Below are 21,322 nucleotides of genomic sequence, written 5' to 3'. Positions count from 1 at the left end.
AGGTGGTCGCTTACGGGAAAGATCAACAAAATAAGTCGAACACTGGATTGATCAATTAATTACATAAACATATTGCCTAATCAGCTAAAATTAGGCAAATAGAAACTAATTTATTTGATTTTTTTCACATGCAACAAGTTTCGGAAAAGTAGAGTGGAGTAATGATTCAAAGTTCGAGTGAGGCCTAACACTACTGTGAAGTTTTTGTACCCAATTATTCCATCAGGGATCAACCCTAGTATTGGAATTGGGCCCACACAACTAGCGATTACCTAAAATTAGGCTTGGCAAGAGCCTAATTTGTCCTTGTGAATAACATCTCACATACCCACGGCCAGCTCCCGTTCTGGCCTTGTAGCTCAGTCGGTAGAGCAGCGGTGATCTAATCCGAAGGTCGAGAACAAGAATATCAGACACTTTCGTGACTGCAGTAGACAAATCCTCGCAACTCCGATAATCTGCAAACTCAGCGATCTGACGCACGAGATCAAGTGCTCCTTTAACTGTTTGCACCGCTGGGATTGGTAAGGGAGCATAGTCACTGCTATCATCACTGTCGGAATCAGTTGCTATTTCCGTCTTGTTGCTGTTTGAGTGAGTAGCGATAACCTCATCTCGTAGGGTCTCCCTCCAGTCAGGGTCGGCGGGATCTAAGGAGTAATATTAATAGGCGTCCGCATCATCGTCGAAGGCAGCATAGGGTGCAGCGTCAATACCTTTCTTAAACATCTTCTGCACCAGGGCTTCAAGGTCTAGTAACTCCTCACCGGCAAACGGGTCATCGTCATCTTCATCCAATTCCATGGCTGAGGGGTACATTCCAACATGTCTGAAACACTTACTGATTACCTCGCACTTGACTTCGTCCCACGCATTTACCATCCATCGCACGGCCATTAGGAGGTTCACAGACTTTACTATCCCGCTGGCAGAGTGTTCTCCGTCAACTTGACTAACGATATGCCGCAGCAACTTCCTTTTGTAGTAGATCTTCCACACCTTGATTATACCTGCATCCAGGGGCTGCGTGCGCGATGTGGTGTTCTTCGGTAGAAAGCCCACTTTAATGTTGGAGAACATGTCTGTTAGCGAGGGTGGATGACATGGTGCATTGTCTAAGAAAAGAATAATATGCCTTTCCTCTCTTTTCAGACGGTTGTTCAACCTGGTAAGGATAGTAACCATTATCTCGGTTCTCATCCACGCCTTCTCGTTGCTGAAGTACTGGGCACCGCAGGGGTATGATGGATTTGCCAAACGTGCGAAGCAGCGCGGTCGTCTGCTACTTCCTATCACAATAAGGGCCTCTTTGTTGCCCGCTGCATTCACAAAGAATGCAGCAGTTATTCGTTGCTTCGCATTTTTGCCGCCCCTACAGCGTTTCCCCTTTTGAGAGAGCGATTTCTGAAGCATCGCTTTCCAGAAACAGCCAGTTTCGTCCTCATTTCATATATCCCTCGGTGAGTAGCCCCTAGTTAGCTCTTTCAATCTTTCATTCCAGCTGTCTATCGTCTTTTGGCTTACATCTCCCTCTTCCCCAGCAATATTCATTTGGCCGATGTTATGTCTCTTTTTCCACTTGTCTAGCCAACCACTTGTTCCTTTAAATATGTCATCTCCAATTCTCTCAGCTATGATTCGCGCTTCTTCGACCAGCATGGGGCCATCAACAGGGATATTTGACTCTCTTGCTCTGGTATACCATTTCCACAACAAACCATTGATTTCGCCATACTTTTCAACATTCAATCTCTTTTGAGATTGAGCTCCTTCATTAGAGTTCCACGATTCTAGAATCCTAGCTTTCTGCTTCAGGATTTTGACAATCTGTGTTTTCCCGCAATCAAATATTTTCGCTAACTTTCTCGTGCTGTTACCCTCGTTAGATTTCCGGATGACTTCTATTTTTTCTTTCAGGGAAAGACATTTCCTTTGACCATCATTAGCTTGTGGGGGCATTGGTGGCCTCTTCGCTGTGAATTTCGTTGTAACTGGTTTGATGTCCTTAACTGGGATTCTTGCTTGCTTGGCCACCTTCGGGGTCGGCACGTCAAAACAAGAAACGCAATAAGCCATCGATACACCAGCTTTCCAGCCTAGGCTGTCTTCGTCAGCAGGGGATGAACATTCTTTAGACTTGTTACAGACAGGTTTTGCACACTTCAGACAAATATAATTCGTAAGACTTGAGCATTTAACACAGTTCCTCGTCTTTAACCCTGTTGAGCACACGTGCATGTACAAATGTGGGAAATTCCCACGAGTATTTTATCTTTATCTCACGTGTTAAGGATACAAAGTGCAGATGCCAATCAAACTTGAACACCCACCACGCAACCAACGTGTAACACGTGCAGTAACAGAACTGAAAATCTTCGTCATTTGCCTATCATTCATCATCGATTCGCTCCGTTTGAAGTCCACATGGAGAAAAAGAATTTTTCAAGCATCACGGTTCATTCATTCATACGAGGTTATCATGTCTACAAGGATGAAACAACATGGGTTCCCGAAATTGGTGAGCAACGTAGACTGAAACGTGAGCCACTGAATGAAAAAGATGGAAATGCAGTTGCAGTAGTGAGGCCGCTGTCAAGAAATTTTACTGAAGCCGAACATCCCAACACCGTGTCAAAAGAAGACGAAATTGTCGGCCACATACCATTACAAATGTCTCAGTATGTTAGCAAATTCTTGAAACGGAGGACCAACAATGGAAAGGCCATTATAACAGGAAAACGTGTAAATCGAGGAGCAGGTTATGGACTGAAAATTCCCTGCAGTTACATTTTCTACGGAGACAATGACATTTCTATTCCATGGCTTAAAGAAAAGATTGAAAGCGCTAGCATATTTCACATTGAATAGCGCCTGGGCAATCTATGCATTCTTCTGATGAAACTGTTTGTACTGACAGCATATCATTTTGGAACAGATCACTGTAACAATTAATGTAAACTGTTATTATCTGTCAGCAGTCCGGGGTAGCGTCATTAAAAATTGAACTTTTGTCACTTCTGAGTAGTGAAAAATAGGGGACTGGGAACAGTCTAAAAATATGGCGACTGGTACATTTACCCATAGTTCGTAGCGCTCGAAAACCTTCACAACGTTCATAAAAACGTACAGAAACGTTATAAGATCTTCAAACCTACGCCACTTGATTTCCTTAGAATAGCGAAAAATATTGTCAAAATTTGGCTCTCCTTGTGCCCTTTAGGCTGTGTTAAGCTCTCAAGGCATTGTGGTAAAATGTACAGCCGCCATCTTTTTTCCTACGGTGGATTGCACCTACATCATGTTTTATCTTTGCGTTATGACTTGCAAATGCAGGCTTTAACGCTTAAATCCTGAGGTATGGAATAACACCCGTGCAAGATGAAGCCAAATTCGCAACGTTAGGACAAAACAAGTTTGAATTTATTTCATACTAATAGTATGTCGCATATGTTTCTTATTGCTTTTCAGTAAGTCTAGAGCCAGTGATATATTTAAATGCTAGGTAAACGGAGGTATGACAGAAGGTATTAGCCAATTCCTTTTTAATCGAGAGAATGCTGTGTATACATACTTATTAGCACCAATGCAGATGGTATGGACTTGATTGCTGTTTATCAATAGATTTGCCTTATCTTTCCAGGAACACATTAACCTTCTGTAAAGCGAGCAAGGGGTTCTTAACATAGCGGTAAGGTCACGTAACCAAGCAGTAACTAACTATGGATGCCATGCAATTTTGAGTTTTTAAAACTAGTTCAGGTTTGTTTTGCTTGGTTAATCCGAAAATGTTGCTGTGCGCTGTTTGAGCCAATATTTGTAGGATCCCTGTATTTGCAAACATGTTCCCCCATAATGTATTTTTATCGTCCAGGTAATAGAGAGAACATTACACGTTAATTAGTTAGCTGGAAGATACGAAATATAGTTGTCGTGGCTAGAGCAATAATTTACTAGTTCGATGCGCTCACTCCTGAGATATTGTTCTTGGCACTCGAACGTAAATTTCCTACCTTCTCACTACCGTGTGATATCCCCTATATATTTTAGGATTATTGTTATTAACCTAGAACTTTGAACTTGTATAAACATAACGTGTAAGATGGTAGCAGGGTTGAACATTAGGTCCACCGTGAGTAACTACAAGAAGGCCGGGATAAATGTACTTATGCTGCTGTAAAGTAGTGCTGACTGCTTGGTATTGAAATTAATAACTGTTACAAACTTTCAGTTGGAAATTTGATTGACAACAGATTGGTATTTGACTGTAATTACAAATGACGTAAAGATAGTCGCAAGAATTAATCATCATGATCACGTCATCATTATCATCATCACCACCATCATCAGTTTTCAGTGATTTCAGGAGCCCATCTGAAGCGTGCAACTTCCATACAGCGTCTGTGAAACGGCGTTTTCATAAGTAGGTTTCATTTATTTTTAGACTAGCCCTTCCCGCGAATTAGGTCAAAAAACAAAGGCAGTTCCGGTTCGGTGACCCTATGACGTCAGCTTAATTTCTTGTAATTGGTCATCGGGCTCCTGTGGGACTCTCATTAGCGGGAAATTCAATCTAAAAATAACCTTACTTGTGAAAACGCCGTTGCACGAAAATAGGTAAGTTGCACGCTCCAGATGGGCTCCTGGTGATTTAAAGGTTTTATCGGGTGAGTGTTTCATTTTCCATTCCTCATTGCTCTCCTTGAGAGATTAACCAACTGAGCTATGAAGCCACTGACGTTGGGAGCTGGTCATTTGTGGGTTCTAATGGTCCGCGAGGAATGAATCAATGATGAAATGGTATATGAAATGAATCATAATTATATGAACTGAGGATATGAAATCAAGTGAAGCTATGATCTTCGCAGTTATGAAAGCAAGTTTTCAGGCCTCTCTACGCAATTGTAAAAATCGCGTTCATAACTGCGAAGATCATAGCTTCACTTGATTTCATATCCGCAGTTCATATTTGATTCAGAAATGCACCTAATTAGATGCACGTCCAATTTTGACATTTAAGTCTAGGCAATTGCTACCTATTTGCAACAACAAGGTAAGGATAAAGGTTAGCATTATTTTTAGCTTTAGGTAAATGCAGCAGTTAATCTTTACTTAAAGAGCAGATTTGGGGGACACTTTGTGACATTTTTTGTCCGTATTCCGTGACATGGGTGATGTTGAAGTTGAGGAGAAGAGCATGGGGACACTTCGTGACGCCTATATTGAAATCCGCGTGCATCTAATTATGTGCATTTCTGGACATATCTGTTCATCTACCATTTCATGACATGAGATAGTGTTATCGAGGGTTAGAATCCTTGGAGTCAAGGCTATTTTAGATTGGCCAGAGGGGGAGGGGGCTATTTTTTGTTAAAACAATTAATAGGGGGGTCATCATTTTTTAGATTTTGCAAGGGGCCTTGTCTGTGCTTTTGCAAACGAGATTCCTATTATGAAATAGATTAATTTCAAAGATCCAGGTGGTGAAGATGGACAACCCAGTTAGAAGAATATTGTCATAAACTTCATTGCTTTAACTTTTCACATTTTAAGACAAATCCAGATCAGCCTGTTTCAGTGTTTGATTTAGGACGGTATCGAGCCACCTATTCAGCAGCAAACATTCAGAAGTGGAAGGAAAACTGGACACTGGTCCGCGCGATATGCTGATTTTGTGACTTATAAGGCTACCTGATAGGTTGAGCCATGAGAATGATTTCAATGATTTACAAGGTAATTTCGTCTTTGCTCATACCAGACATTCGCCAGGTGTATTTTTTGGCATTAGCTAGTCATATCTATATGATGCAAATACGAAAACATTCGGAAATTCGGGAAGGGTCAATGAAGTATTGCTTTGGGGGGGGGGGGGGGGACACTTGCCATTTTTAGACCTGAGGAGGAAAGGCCTGGCAAAAATTTTCATCTGTCAAAATATTTTCCCCTCCCTCCCTCTACATATATGGCGACCGGTCCTTAAGTGAGATATCTGGAGAAGAGTTCTAAGATGCGCACGGTTATGGGCTCTAATCTCGTTCAAACCTGAAGATGCTGGCACATGCGCATACCATTTGTTTTTGAAAAAGAAAAAGCGTCATTACCTAGACACCCAAACCCTTTGCTATATTTGACAGGGCTGCTAGGTACCACTATGAGTTTGGTCCAATTAATCTACTGCCACTGCACGCTCGCAAATTAGCAAATATATTTAATTGTCGTAAGACATCATTATTCTTATAGCATACGAATGAAGGACCTATGCTACCTTCCCGTTCACATAGTTGTAAGATTTGAAACTCGACTTTGCCGTGGACGAAAGACAGAGTCATTGGTAAATGTCTGGCACAAAATCTGGAACAAAATTTATTCTTTCAACTTGGTACACTCTATCCTCTCGGAATCAATGAACGCCTCTCATTCCATTAATTTATTCACAAATTCATGTTACCACATTTCCACCAATTGCAAAGCTCTTCCACGCCCGCATGAAAACCAACAATACCCACAATTCCTAAATTCGCTCTGACGAAGGGCTAATGCTCGAAACGTCAGCTTTCCAAATCATTCACGGTGGTAATTCGACCTTTATCAACACGTTTGATAAAACCACATTGTCCTGTTTCAATCTCCCCCCCCCTCCCCCCCCCCCCCCCCCCGACGCAGTACCACAGTTTCTTTAGAAACTAGAAATTTGTTCATTGGTAAATGCCAGATTCGATATAACGGGACTGGAAATTGTTCACGTTCCCGTGAAAATAGGGCAGAGTGTTCCCCGCTAATATTTTATAAGTTGTTACTACCAAGTATTCAAGTTTCTTCACTTGAGCATTTTGGTTTTATTCGCAGGGAAAAGGAGCCTTGCTTACTTACTTTTTAAATGGACGAGATGGCTTCACAAAACCACTACCATATCTTAGCAAAGCAGCAACCCTACAAGATCATAACTTTAAGTGATACAAAAACAGCAGCTATATCACACAAAGATTGTTGTACATTTTAGGATTGACAAGCCGAATCCTGTTTGATACAATACACACGGGTCAGATAGAGATATTTTAAAAAAAGATTTGTATAAAGTTATTTTTTTATGTAATTAATTTCATTTAATTGTCATTTGTATTTATTATAACTACTATTTATATGACGCTTTCCTTAGGGTTGGTTGTTCTTGAATAAAATAAAGTATTTTAGAAACTGAAGACTCGAATCTATACTTTTCGCTTGACGCTAATGCCAAAGTCCCGTTGGGCTAACAAGGCAAAGATAAAAAATCCCAATTTTTTAAAGTGCCTTCACGGAGGTAAAATACCCGAGAGACCAACCGTTTTGAAATCGGTGCCTTGACGTTAATACTCCAGATCTGTGATAAAACACTAAAACGTTGTTACTTTTTTAATGAAATGAACGGAATGTCTTCTTTTTTCTCAGTTTAGTGTCTCGGGATTTCTCAGTCCCGTAAAGCTTGGGAATATACCTTGTGTGAAACGTAAGGAAGTTCCTCGTGGGGTTTCAGTGGAGGTCTAAAAAAGGTCTTTAAGATTCCAGTTTTAAAAAACATAATACACACTATTGAAACAGTCTTCCTTTGGCTTCAAAAAATATTTCTTTATTCGCTCTGAATTGAGTAAGTGTGTCGTTCGAGACTAACGCTAATGACTTAATCACTGTAATATAAAGATTCTAAACTTGTAATGACTTACGTCACAGTAGCTCGTTAGATTTTTGAACATTTTCGTTGTAAGCGGAAGCAGATCGAGAAGCCACCGGGTAACTATACATTTGATATTTAAGACCTTGTTTCTGCTTTGTAATTATTACTTATGAGGACATACATATTTCTTAGATTTCGAACGCACTCCTCGTCACGTATGCTACTGAATAAAATGGAACTGTGATAAGCCTGTGTTTGAAACCGATGGTGTTAAAGGACCGTGAACAACGAAACATTCGAAATCCGTTTAGCAAATAGCAAAACCACCGTGGGCAAAAAGATGTCGGCCGCGGAAGAAGCAAAAATCATCCGAAGATCTGCTAAAGGAAGATTCACAAGAAAAAGGAATGAGCTTCTCAAATCTATCGCTGACAAGAGAAACAGAGAGATTATCGAAAGCAATTATTCTCAGCTGGTAGAAGCATGGGGACTCTTAGAAAGCAAACACGATTTATACGCCATGTATTTGACTGACGAAGAAGTAGAAACTGCCGATAACTGGATAACGGAAGTCCAAGAATCATTCACAGAAGCTATGACTATGAAGATGAGTTACATAAACGACATAGTAGCAATAGAATCTAGAGCGCGCGCAGAAGCAGAGCATGAAGAAGTGAGAAACAAAGAGCGCGAGCAAATACAGAGAATAATCGATCAGAGAACAATCGATCAGCATATTTCTTTCACCATCGAACACGAGTCCAACGGCCAACTACCCTTTCTTGACACCCTCATTTCGCGCGATAACGGAAAACTTTTGGTCAAAATCTACCGCAAACCCACGCATACGGATAGATATCTCGACTTCCATTCACACCATGACAGGAAACATAAAATCAGCACCGCTGAGACACTCCTGCATCGAGCTTTGAATCTCCCCAACACACAAGTTGGAAAGACCCGTGAAACTGCTCGTGTTTGCGCCGCTTTACACTCCAACGGGTATCCCAAAAAAATCGCTGCTGATGTTATAAGAAAGAAAGCGAGGCCTCCACCACCTACACCTACTCCAGAAGAGTTGGTTGGTATGTTCTTTAAATGGGTTGAGCCAACAAACCGACGCAACTTTGCAGTCCTTCCCTACATCAAAGGCATCACGGAACCTCTCACAAGAATCCTCAAGGAACACGACATCCAAGTCACTAGCAGACCAGTTAAAACTTTACAGCAGCATTTCCCAATCCCTAAGTTTCGACCTGCCGAAGACGACCAGTGCAATGTCATCTATAAAATTCCATGCGCATCTTGCCCGTGGAGCTACATTGGCGAAACTAAAAGATCCTTTACTACTAGGAGAAAGGAACATATGAGGAACTTAAAGCATTGTACTAAAGGCTCAAATGTCGCAAAACACGCGTGGACTTTTAATCATGATATTGACTTTAACAATTCTAAAATCATTGACAAAGCGAACAACCGGAGTAGAAAGACAAATGAGTCATGGCACACGGCAAAAACTGTAGGGGCAGACAACAATTCGTGCCCGCTCCCAAGACAATATCACATTCTCTTAAAGAAACTATCTTTCTTAGCATTTTAAAGATTCTTTCTACTACATGCTTTTATCCTTTAATTTATGCGAATTTTTCGTTATATTTAAATTTCTTTCGCTTTTAGGCTTCACACATTTTTATCCGTTGAAAGCAGTTCAGTCTGTCGAAAGCTCATAGTTTTTTCAAACTTTTTACCAGAGAACGATTTTACTTTTTTCCTTAATAATTGATCAAACAGCTATAAGAAGAAGCACGGCACAAGTTGTTTTTGAAACATCGTGCCAAAGCGTTATCAACATCCTAGAATCAGATAAGGGTACGATCTCTACCATCCAAAAATTTCAGCTCCAACTTGAAGAAGCATTTAAGGAATGCAAACAAACTAATAAGGAGCTACTTAATTTGCTGACGAAAGAATCAGCAGAATCTGAAATCAGATGGATTCACGATATTCAAAGAAAGAATAGCTGGATAATGGAGAAACTAGATGTGCAAATTGTTAAAGATGAACAACTAAAGGAATCAAAGCAAGCGATAAAGGAAAAAACGACCAACCTTAGCTTGGAGAAAATAAAATTGCCCAAATTTGATGGTGAAATACGAGAATATCCACAGTTTAAAAGAGATTTCCAAAGGCATGTTGAGCCCACCTTAGACAAAGGCGATGTTTCGTACGTCTTACGATCCTGTCTCGGTAAAGAACCTTACGAAACAGTAAAGAGTGTAGACGATGACATTAACGAAATGTGGAAACGCCTCGATGATAAGTACGGAGACCCCGCCAAGGTTGCAGATGTGATCATTGACAGTATTCGACGAACCAAAATCATCAGAGAAGGAGAAGATAAACGACTCGTCGAATTTGTAAACATGTTGGAGGACGGATACAGAGACCTAAGAAGACTTGGACTTGAGGCAGAGATTACAACGACCAGTTCTGTAAGCATTATAGAAAGAAAATTACCGATGGATATAAGGAGAGAGTGGGCTCAATCAGTCAGCTCAGATGCAAGTATGGTTGACAAGATGAACAAGTTTCCTAGCCTTTTACGATTTTTACTAAATCAAAAGAGAGCCATAGAATATGATTGTGCCGCACTTCGGGCTTACAACTCCAACACGGCAATGTCTAAAGCAGTCGCGCACCACGCAACCGCGAGAGAATACACTGACGAAAGACAATCGAATTATTCTAAATGCTTGTTCCACAACAACGCTGAGCACTGGACAAGTGAATGTAAATTATATCTGTCCGAATCAGTAGATGGAAGAAAAAGAATGTTAAAGGAAAAGGGTGCGTGTTGGTCATGCTTGAAAAGAGGACATCGCATGCATGATTGTAAAAGAAAAGGAAATTGTGGCATAAACGACTGCGCGGGAAAACATCATAGAACCATCCACGAGGAAAGAAAAGAAGTCACAGCGTCAGCAAATATCTGCAGCAACTCACAAATCGATACATGTCTCCTGCAACTTCAAAGAATAAAAACAAAGAGAGGATACGTAAACGTCATGTGGGACAACGCAGCTTCCATATCACTCATCACATACAAAAGGGCACGGGAAGAGAAACTAAAGGGAATACGGGTAGAGCTGTCTATCGTAAAAGTGGGTGCGAAAGCGAGAAGATGGCATCAGAAAAGTACCGGCTATGTCTCATTGACAAAAAAGGCCAAATTGTCGAGTTTGACGTTTATGGCATCGACAAGATCACCTCAGACATTCAAAGCATAAATATTGATGGTATAGTGCAATTGTTCAAAAACGTTTCAAAGGAAGAAATTGTGCGCCCTACCGGAGCAATCGATGTCCTAATAGGCTATGAATACGCTGGATTTCACCCTGAGAGAGAGCAAAACTCAGAACACTTGCTGCTTCTGAAGAATCGCTTCGGTCGATGCATAGGAGGAACACACCCATTAATCAAGGAAACCAGTGTGAAACCTAATCTCAGTGATGTAAAAGTCCTTCATGTTATGAAAGCGAACGTAGAGGATTTCTACAACATCGAAAATCTTGGAATCGAGTGTAAACCCCGCTGTGGAGGATGTAAATGCGGGAGATGTCCCATTGGGAGTAAAGAGTACAGCATTAAAGAGGAAAGAGAACTTGAGCTGATCGACAAAAATCTCGAATATGACTATCAGGATGGTCGATGGATTGCAGAATATCCTTGGATCAAAAACCCTTCTGCCCTCCCAGATAATAGGCGAGTAGCCGTGGCAACGCTGATCTCTACGGAGAAAAGGCTCCTCAAGAACCCTCAGCACGCCAAAATTTACGATATGCAAATAAAAGATATGGTTGCAAGGGATGTTGCCCGTAAACTCAGTAAAGAAGAACTAAACAGTTACAAAGGCCCCATACATTATATCTCGCATCATGAAGTTCTCAAACCAGATTCGAAGTCTACACCGGTTAGAATAGTGTTCAATAGTAGCGCTAAGTACATGGGCCATGTACTTAATGAATATTGGGCAAAAGGTCCAGATCTACTCAACAATTTAGTGGGAGTATTAATACGGTTTAGGGAGAACCAAGTAGTATTGATGGGTGATATCAGGAAGATGTACCATACCGTAAAGACGAAGCCAATAGATCAGCACACCCACCGATTCTTATGGCGAGATATGGACACGACGAGAGAACCAGATACATATATCATACAAAGAGTATCATTTGGTGATAAGCCGTCAGGCACCATTGCGACAGTAGCCCTAAGAAAAACCGCTGAGATGGGAAGAGAAAGGTACCCACAAGCAGCACAAATTATCCAAGATAATACTTACATGGATGACATCATTGACAGCACTGAGGACCTACCAACAGCGCAAACAATTGCCAGCGATATTGAGAATTTGATTAAGAAGGGTGGATTCCAAGTCAAGGGCTGGATATTTTCAGATGATCCTATAAATCAAGACAAAACGGCTATACCTAGCGAGCCAAATACATCGACAGAGAAAGTCCTCGGAATAATCTGGAATCCAGTCAAGGATTACTTATGCTTTGAAGTTAAACTAAACTTTTCACGTAAGAAACACAAATTGCGCATCGAAACAGATTCAAAGACTTATCCGCTCCCCTACGAAATTCCAGAACAGCTAACGAAACGCATTATTCTTTCACAAGTTAATAGCATCTACGATCCGCTCGGATTATCAGGACCTTTCACAGTGAGAGCGAAAATAATGATGCGTCAGATATGGGCAAGCGACATCAAGATGAACTGGGACGATCCTATTCCGGAGGAGAATAAACGAGATTGGATAATGTTCTTCAAAGAACTACATGAGATGGACAATGTCAAATTTAAAAGATGCATGACGCCACGTGATACAGTCGGAGATCCAATATTGATTATCTTTAGCGATGGATCCAGCCAAGCCTTCGGCGCATGTGCTTACGTAAGATGGGAACTAAAGGGTGGCCTGTTTAAAAGTAGCCTGATTCTGTCCAAAAACCGCCTTGCCCCGATTAAGAAGATGTCTATTGACCGCATAGAACTATGCGGAGCAATAATCAACAAACGACTAAAAGTGCTCGTACAACAGCAGTGCAGATATCATTTCCAGAAATTCTAGCATATCGTTGATTCCCAAATAGTGCATGCTATGATTCAAAAGGATTCCTATGGTTTCAACACATTTGCCGCGACGCGCATAGGGGAAATTCAAGAAGGCACTGATCCTAAAGATTGGTACTGGGTCGAAAGCGAGTATAACATTGCCGATTGGTTAACGAGAGGCAAGAAACCGAGCGAGCTTGGTTTTGGTAGTAGTTGGCAGGATGGACCCACATTCCTTAACCAACCCGAGAGTGAATGGCCAATAAGTCGTAATTACGCTGAACAACATTTACCGGACATGGTGAAAACCGTAAGAATTGCGACTGCAGTTATAAAGGACGATCTAGTAACCAGAATTAACGTAAACAATTATTCCAACTATAAGAGAGTTCTACGAGTGACAGCGCGAGTTTTGTCGATGTATCACACAGATTCGAAACCTACATTCTTTAATGTCAAAAGGGAACCCACTGCAGAAGATCTCATGAAGGCTGAAGATCTGTGGATCAAAGAAGCTCAGAGGAACATGCACGAAGAACTCAAGGCAGGAAAATACAAACGTCTATGTCCTCGCCTACGTAAAGATGGAATATATGTCGTGGGAGGTCGTGCCACCCGTTGGATGGAAATGAGTTACAACAAGAGCGAAGTTATATTATTACCCTATGAGCATCGCTTCTCACGTCTCTACGCAGAATATGTCCATAACAGGGAACATTACGGAGTATTAACAACTGCCAGTAAAATTCGCTCCAAATTCTGGATTACAAAGCTACTTAAGATGACGAAATCAATCAAATACAACTGTATCATATGCAGAAAGCTTGATAAAAAACTAAGTGAGCAAGTAATGGGAGAACTTCCAGAGGAGAGACTCAAGCCCTCTCCAGCCTGGCATTGCACAGCTATTGACTTGTTTGGTCCCTTCAAGATTAAAGATGAAGTAAGAAAACGAACGACAGGAAAAGCGTACGGAGTTATCTTCAACTGCTTAGGAACACGAGCCGTGTATCTAGATCTTACAGCGGATTACAGCACTGAAAAGTTTTTAATGGTGTTGAGAAGATTTGTTTCATTAAGAGGTTATCCATTCAAACTTTACTCCGATAACGGATCTCAGCTAGTTGCAGCTAATAAAGAACTGAAAAGTGTTACCAAAGGATGGGACTGGGAAGAATTAAAAGCATTCGGAAACATAGAAGGTTTCCAGTGGGAATTCACAACAGCTGATGCTCCCTGGCAAAACGGAGTTTCTGAGGCTCTTGTAAAATCAGTCAAAAGAGCTATTGCCGCAGCCATCCATGAAAGCATTCTGACCTTTTCAGAGCTACAGACAGTTTTATTTGAGATCGCAAATTTGATTAATGAGAGACCCATTGGCAGACATCCAACATCACCCGATGATGGAACATATTTATGTCCCAACGACCTCTTACTAGGAAGATCAACTGCCAGAGTGCCAAGTGGACCTTTCAAATTTACATCCAACCCACAACATCGATTTGCATTCATTCAAGGCATCGTTAACAGCTTTTGGAAAAAATGGACAAGAGATTACTTCCCCAGCCTTATTATTAGACAAAAATGGCACACTGCACAACGCAATATGATTGTTGGAGACATCGTCTTGATGCAAGACTCAAACCAAATCAGGGGACAGTGGAAACTCGGTAGAGTGTCAAAAATTTACCCAGGGAAAGACGGAAAGGTTCGTAAAGTAGAGGTACAGTACAAGAATCCCAGGCCAGGTGAACCTGTGACTAAATACGATGGGAGAGGTTATGTCACTGTTGAACGAGCTGTCCACCGTCTTATAGTATTACTGCCAGAAGAGAGTCAGAAGAGGACAATAGAGACAAATCAAACTAATCGATTGTTGACTCTGATCATTAACTCAAAATCTGTAAAAAAAAATTTTTTTTTTTTCTTCGAGCGGGGGAGTGTGTCGTTCGAGACTAACGCTAATGACTTAATCACTGTAATATTAAGATTCTAAACTTGTAATGACTTACGTCACAGTAGCTCGTTATATTTTTGAACATTTTCGTTGTAAGCGGAAGCAGATCGAGAAGCCACCGGGTAACTATACATTTGATATTTAAGACCTTGTTTCTGCTTTGTAATTATTACTTATGAGGACATACATATTTCTTAGATTTCGAACTCACTCCTCGTCACGTATGCTACTGAATAAAATGGAACTGTGATAAGCCTGTGTTTGAAACCGATGGTGTTAAAGGACCGTGAACAACGAAACAGTAAGCAAAGTGTGACCTGCGAGACTACATTTACCACATCACCTAGTTTAAGTAAGGGCTAAAACAGAGTTTTTTTCGTTTCATTTATTTTAATTGTTATGTTGACAGAGCTCGAGGGTGATTCTGTCGAAACATAGCTAACACTTGCCAAATGTCACGTGGTTCTAGTGATTCGGCGTGAATGGGGATACATTCTACCCCTCACGCCACCTTTTACCAAAATATCCCGTATCTTGAGAATCCATAATAGGGCCTCGTTGTTTCCATTTGCACATCCCACAGTCACCTCATTCTGCTAACAATCGTTTTGTAAATGTCATACTCGATATTTATAATGGCCGGGAACGACATGCACAAAACGGGACCAAAAGTTTTACCGATCACAGGGTCATGTCGGAATTTTTGCTCGTTTCATTTTTTTTTTTCTTTTTTTCAGTGTAAGAGGAAAACTTTGAGATTCGAAATTCTAGTTCATCATCATTTATATATTTCAGTTTTCCTTTTTCCATTATCCCACGTAAATTATTGTTGTCCATTACGCGATTATGCAAGTTGATTTTTTCGATCAATATCAAGTTTATGCTCTAGTCAAAGAAATAAACTTTTCGATTAATATTTTAAATTGTAAATAAGTTATTTGAACAGGCATAAAGTACACCGGAGGAAATTTTTTTTTGGAGTAGCATATGTGAAATGAATTATAAAACAAAAGTGCGTTTTTTTAGAAAAGAAACTTCTTTTTTATGTGAAGTGTTTGATTGTTATCGTGAAATGTCAGTTTTGGATTCAATGGGCAATTTTCGAGATTATGATTTATGTCAGTTGTATTCTTGAAACAGTGACAGCATCAAGTCACTAACGTCACAATCTCCCTTGTTGCCGCCGGCAACGATTATTGAACTGATCAGCACCAAGGAATAACTTTTTTTTTTCTTCTTGCATGGCGACTGAAACATAATCACACTTGTTAGCCACGATAAATGCATTTCTTAGTCTAAGCAAAAATCGAATCGAGAAAACCATGAATGGGATCCATAGTTTTATCGAACGTCCGGAAACGGAATTATGAAATTCTAAATGTAAATTAGGTCTCATATATTTTTTATGTGAATCGAAGTTGGCTTCGTTAAGCACATTATCGACACAATGTGTCTCTCGCTAAAGAAGTGAATTTGAATGGCAATATCTACTAGGGTGAGAAAAAACTCTTCTAGCGAGGCTTTTGTTTTCAAACAATGCGAAGTCATTTTTGAAATTTTTTTCCACGACAGCGTGTTTCTTTTTCCTCTGAAGACCTCATGAATGAAAGAAAATTTACTGAAAATTCCCCTTTTTTAGAGTGACGAACATTAGAGAAATTCGTGGCAACTTATAACAGCAACATCTCTTATTTTCAAATTACGTAAACAGGGATTTTTTAATATTTTTTTTCTTCCTGATCAACATCAATGGTAAGTGACTTAAACTCCTTTTTTGCTTCTCTGGATTATTCGAAGATTTATGTATAGTAAAAAACGATGCATTACTTCTATGCGCTCAATAAACTGCAGGTAAATTGATAATCATTTTGACAATTTTCCAAGTAGCAATCGATGAGGAGAAGTTAAGAAAATGAAGTAAAGGAACTAATATGTAAAATTGAATTCGTGCGATGTTTATGGCAGCAACTGAATTAAAAAGATGACAGGCTAAAAACTAAACACCGCTGTCTTGGTACATGAATGCAGTTTTAAGTCGTTCATTATATAGAGAGGAAAGTACTAAACTTTTAGTAAAACTAAAGCTACGTAAATATCCTTATGGTCGAAGATAAAAGCGGCTCAATTATTGGATTACAATTGTCCCTAGTAGTTTCAGTTTACTGAATTCTTAAATTCCTCTTTCTTTTTTCGATTTAACCAAGTGGAATTCAAATTTATATCAATGATTATAGATATTTTCAATTTCTAAATAAAGTACAACAGCATTCATTTATAATGTTTATAAGCTACAACATCTACATAAAGCAACTTTTGAAGTCGAAGTCAATTTGTTTTCTTATTATAATTATGATGTCAGCAAGCGACATGCACCCGCGTTACCAAACTGTTTTCAGTTTAGAAGATGCCAGATATCGACCCACTCAAGACATTACTGAATTTAAATTGCATTCTTGACCGGATACTGCCAACTGATGGAATGAACATCAACTTCACTTTGAAATAAGACAAATAATCGTTTCAGTCTCTTTCTGTCGCTTTGAACTCTGATTTTGTAGAGTTCTTCCATTTGTTCTCTGTCCCTCAAACTTGTAACCGGTATTTTGTAAAGGCGTACTCATTTAAATACCATCAATGGAAAGAATTTCATTTTTAGACACGCGGGTTAAAGCAAACGATACGTAGAAATCGTGAGAAGTCTTAAATTTATTTCCAGATGATGCATTTTTTTGAAAACACTCTTACCAAATAAAATTGACGCAAGATAACATTGCTGGTATTTTTCCTCGCCCCTGTGGGGCTCGGAAAAATACTACGCAACTCGCAAAATGTCCGCGCGTATTATATGTTAACCCATAGAATAAGACGTATGTGTGAAGGCGCGGAGGTGTATTCAGTCAGAATGCATTCTTTTAAAGACGTTGTGGAGTGGTGTGTGTGACAGTGGTCGAGCGAGATACAATGTCCTAAACTTAAAGCCGAAATATCAGCGTTACTGAAGTCCCTATAACTGCTCTGGCAAACGGCTTAGTCAATATTTGCTTCAACATCTGTTCGATTTTGTTGACCGATGTTGAATGATTGGGAGGACAAATGGTTTCAACATCGATGTTTAACAAAATCGAACAGATGTTGAGGTAAATTTTCAGAAGGCGTTGTAAGGCTTTGAACCGTAAAGAATTGCGTCATCAAGAATCAATTTGTGTCGGAAAACCCTAGTACGACGACAAAACGCATATAAATGGCCTTGGCGAGGAATACTGTGACATGCCGAGTTACTGTCCTCCTTAACCGGCTTCTTTTAATTTCCACTCCAAAGATTATCGCACTTAATTGATGAAGCAACTTTATCAGTTAATTGCAGGCTCGTTGCAAAATTGATGCATATTCATAGTTCCAATATATGACTTTCGTGTAGTATCCATCTTACCTTCTTTTGCTTCAAAAACTTATTAACTGGAAAGTTCTGTTTAAATTGCTGTTTGCTCGCGAAAGAAAATGGAGGCTGAAGACTGGAAAAATTAAATTTTAGTTTTTGATTGTCAATAGCATAATCATAAAACTTTTTCCCCGTCAAAAAAGGGGTCATTTGGTTGAGTTACGCGATAGCAGCAAAGAACGATTATGGTGTTTAGTGCTTAGACACTTTGTTTTAAAAGATATATTAAACGCGGACAAAGAACTTCACACTCCTTTTTCTGAAAAAAAAAATGCCTTTCTACAGAAAATCTGTTAGTGGTAATAGGGATAAGGTTATTCTTTTAGTTTTTAAAAGTAAAGAGAACCATATTGTGTCTTCACGAAAATGTAAGGATGATTTCTTGGAAGATGTGCGCAAGCACCAGCAGAACTGTTACCTATCATGTATCAGCATGATGTCGACATGGTCCGGTATTTTTCGAATATTTTCAAAAAGGACCATTATTGATTTAAGTTAGTTAATGCGTATGTTTGTATCAATCGCTATCAAGCGGAGATAATGAAATATTGAGAGAAAAAGACTGTAGTAAGACATGAAAACAATTACATGTTGAGCTTAAAGAAGCAACGGCGTACTTATTAAAATACCATACATGGAAAGATTTTCATTTTTGTGGTAGTGCACTTAGTTTAAGTGCACTCCCATATTGTCATCGGGGCTGTCAGACTGAGTGAGTGAGTGAGTGATTTGTAGGCCTGCAGCATGTGCATGAATTACCAAACTAATGTACGGTTTCATCAGCTTGTTTGTGTTGAAATTCCCACGGCGCTGTGCTAAAACATTTTGCCAGTATTAAAAGAAAAGATGAGCTTTTCTGAATTAAACGAAACATTAAAAAATCGCAACTTAGTTTCACATATGTCGAAATCTTTTAGTCATCGAGTGTACGTTCGGCAACACTACTTTACTTTTGCTGATTGGTAAACATGTACATTATATCGGCTAGTCCGTGTCTGTTGATTTCACCGATAGCATCATTCTTTTCTTGTAATTTATTCACGTAATTTGTCGCTCCACTTTTCTTTCAAAAAATTATATCTGTATTAAACATAGAAAAGCGGAAGCCCTCTGTGTAGGTCTGTTGGAAGCGAGCTTGAATTTCAACAAATGATCCCCAAAATCGGCAAGAATTTGTGACACTGAAAGCAGTTTCTATTTGCAAAACGATAGAATTACCTGGTGATAAATAACGTTGTCTAGGAGAGAGATTTTTTGACTTTGCAGAAACAATGGTTACAGCAAACAGTTGTTAGTAACACCCAAGGTAACTTGATCACCAGCGGCAGCTGAAATCGGTGTCACTTTTTCTTTTGCGATTTATTTGTGCAGCCAAAAGTACAATAGAAAAAATTGAACTTAGCGAAAATCTCTCAAAACGTTTTTCGCTGATGGTAACTCTTTATATTCGCGGTACAAAATTTATGTTGTTTTCATGTCACAAATTTTGTTGCTGATGGCAAAATTTTTTTATTCTCGAGCGACACTTCCCAAAAACGTCCTTGTGCTCTTCCTTAAAACTGTGCATCATTATTAATTTACTTTTGCATCAATAGTTGTTTTGCATAAGGCAGGCTAACAAAATCTGTACCTTACTTAGTTCGCAATTTTGGGCGTTAAAAAAGAATTTTCGGTCCTATGTTTCTGACGGCAGGTCGTAAATTTTGACGGAGGTCACCCATCCAAATACCAACCCCGCCGGACAGCGCATTTTTGTGTTAGAAAGCTGTCAGACGCTCAGAGTGCACGCTCAAAGTTGTGGTAAAAAAGGAGTTGTCAGTCTTGATGCCAATGTTTCTCGATTCCCATTTATTTTCTTGAATCTGGGCTCAGTATTTTACTAGTAACCACATGTCTTCTCAGGGTGCTATTTACCGAAGACATCTACCACGGCACTATAGTGATTTACGACACCAAAACAATATCATGTACTGTTAGAGCTACATATTACGCCCTCCAAAGCAAAAAGCAGCTCAGTTGACAGTTATGGAATGAAGCCCTGTGTCAAGTTACTGCACTACCACACGTACGCAGTGCGTACCTATTTTTGTCTTGAGATAAAGCCACGCAAGCGCTTTCATTTTTCGCGGTCGCGAAAAGAACGTTTTCAGGTTTTGAGAGCACATGGTCAGTTTTGAGTTTAGGTTTTTGTTCTTTCTCTGAGATTGTCAGACAATATTTCATTCGTTATTAGCGGAACAAGGCACGAAAAACTTGTAAGTGTCGATCGATCTTGACGTAGCCTTTTCGGTCTTTGTTTTGCTTTATGCATTTTTCATTTCAGTGTATCCTTGTTCGTGTAATAAAAAAAGTTTACAGTGCAGCGCATATCGAGTTTATCCAGAAACCCATAAGGGTTGAAACGTGTAACGGCCCCTTGTGTGCTGGGAAACAAGCTTCCGAATATTTAATTTGCTAAGTACCATATTTGGAACAACAAGAGCGAGTGGTTTCCAAATATGGTACTTAGCACTGAAACATTCAACCAATCAGTTCGCACTGAATATTCGGAAGCTGTGAACGTGCGTTACACGTTTCAACCCTTATGGGTTTCTGGTTTATCTTGTTGCCGCTTTCTCGTAGTGGACATTGGGTTCCTACAGCGGTCATATCGACAAAAGCGGCAGCTGCGGAGATCGGCACGTCTATTAATGTTCAGTAAACTCTGTACTTCCATTTAACATTTTGGTAAATTGCCTTGCCCATCTCTTCTTAACAGTAAGCAAATGACGGCAGTGAGCACCTGACGATAACTTATTACTTTCTTCTCAATTTACACATAAAACAACTGTTACAGTCTTGACCTCATTATCATGTCCTTCTCTTTTAACGCCATTTCTGGAGGTGTGAAACGGCAACTTTCTTCTCAGCTTCCTCTCTAGCTTCCCTTCTTGAAGAAAAAAAAGAGAGAGACAAAGAAAACTTACTGATTTTAAGCCACGTTATAGTATTTGTGTTGAGCCCTTACTTTAACGTTAACGCCGCAGGCTGCCGGGCATTCTTATTTCATTCTTTAGCAAATTTGGTTTGTGTGTACATTGCAGTTTAATTTAGTCCCAACGTATTAATGCTCCGGTAAACGTTGAGGACACATAATCAGAATAATGACAACTTCTGG

General features: G+C 39.8%; 3 protein-coding genes across 3 annotated transcripts; 2 read left to right on the top strand and 1 right to left on the bottom strand.

Annotated features, from left to right (window-relative positions):
- Positions 1-663: 663 nt before the first annotated feature.
- On the bottom strand, positions 664-1,413 carry LOC138020164 (tigger transposable element-derived protein 6-like). Its single transcript, XM_068867191.1, has one exon. The coding sequence runs from the start codon at positions 1,411-1,413 to the stop codon at positions 664-666; it is 750 nt and encodes a 249-aa protein (XP_068723292.1).
- A 6,575-nt stretch (positions 1,414-7,988) lies between these two features.
- Positions 7,989-12,785, top strand: LOC138020163 (uncharacterized). The gene is made up of 3 exons (XM_068867190.1): positions 7,989-8,733; positions 9,440-10,813; positions 10,873-12,785. Exons 1-3 carry the CDS (start codon positions 7,989-7,991, stop codon positions 12,783-12,785), a joined length of 4,032 nt encoding a protein of 1,343 aa, XP_068723291.1.
- Positions 12,786-12,815: 30 nt separating this feature from the next.
- Positions 12,816-15,468, top strand: LOC138020162 (uncharacterized). The gene is made up of 2 exons (XM_068867189.1): positions 12,816-14,604; positions 15,464-15,468. Exons 1-2 carry the CDS (start codon positions 12,816-12,818, stop codon positions 15,466-15,468), a joined length of 1,794 nt encoding a protein of 597 aa, XP_068723290.1.
- The last annotated feature ends 5,854 nt before the right edge of the window (positions 15,469-21,322 follow it).

The sequence above is a fragment of the Montipora capricornis genome, chromosome 10 (assembly GCF_036669925.1).
Source record: "Montipora capricornis isolate CH-2021 chromosome 10, ASM3666992v2, whole genome shotgun sequence".
Taxonomy (NCBI): Eukaryota; Metazoa; Cnidaria; class Anthozoa; order Scleractinia; family Acroporidae; genus Montipora; species Montipora capricornis.
The sequence above is the reverse complement of the archived record's forward strand: the minus strand, read 5'-3'. Positions and strand labels throughout refer to the sequence as shown.

Excerpts from the sequence above, each read along its gene's own strand:
- LOC138020164 (XM_068867191.1), bottom strand. The coding sequence starts at position 1,413 with ATGCTTCAGAAATCGCTCTCTCAAAAGGGGAAACGCTGTAGGGGCGGC.
- LOC138020163 (XM_068867190.1), top strand. The coding sequence starts at position 7,989 with ATGTCGGCCGCGGAAGAAGCAAAAATCATCCGAAGATCTGCTAAAGGA. Across the intron at positions 8,734-9,439 it reads TACTCCAGAAGAGTTGGTTG|CTATAAGAAGAAGCACGGCA; the intron begins GTATGTTCTTTA and ends TTGATCAAACAG. Across the intron at positions 10,814-10,872 it reads GCTGTCTATCGTAAAAGTGG|GCCAAATTGTCGAGTTTGAC; the intron begins GTGCGAAAGCGA and ends TTGACAAAAAAG.
- LOC138020162 (XM_068867189.1), top strand. The coding sequence starts at position 12,816 with ATGATTCAAAAGGATTCCTATGGTTTCAACACATTTGCCGCGACGCGC.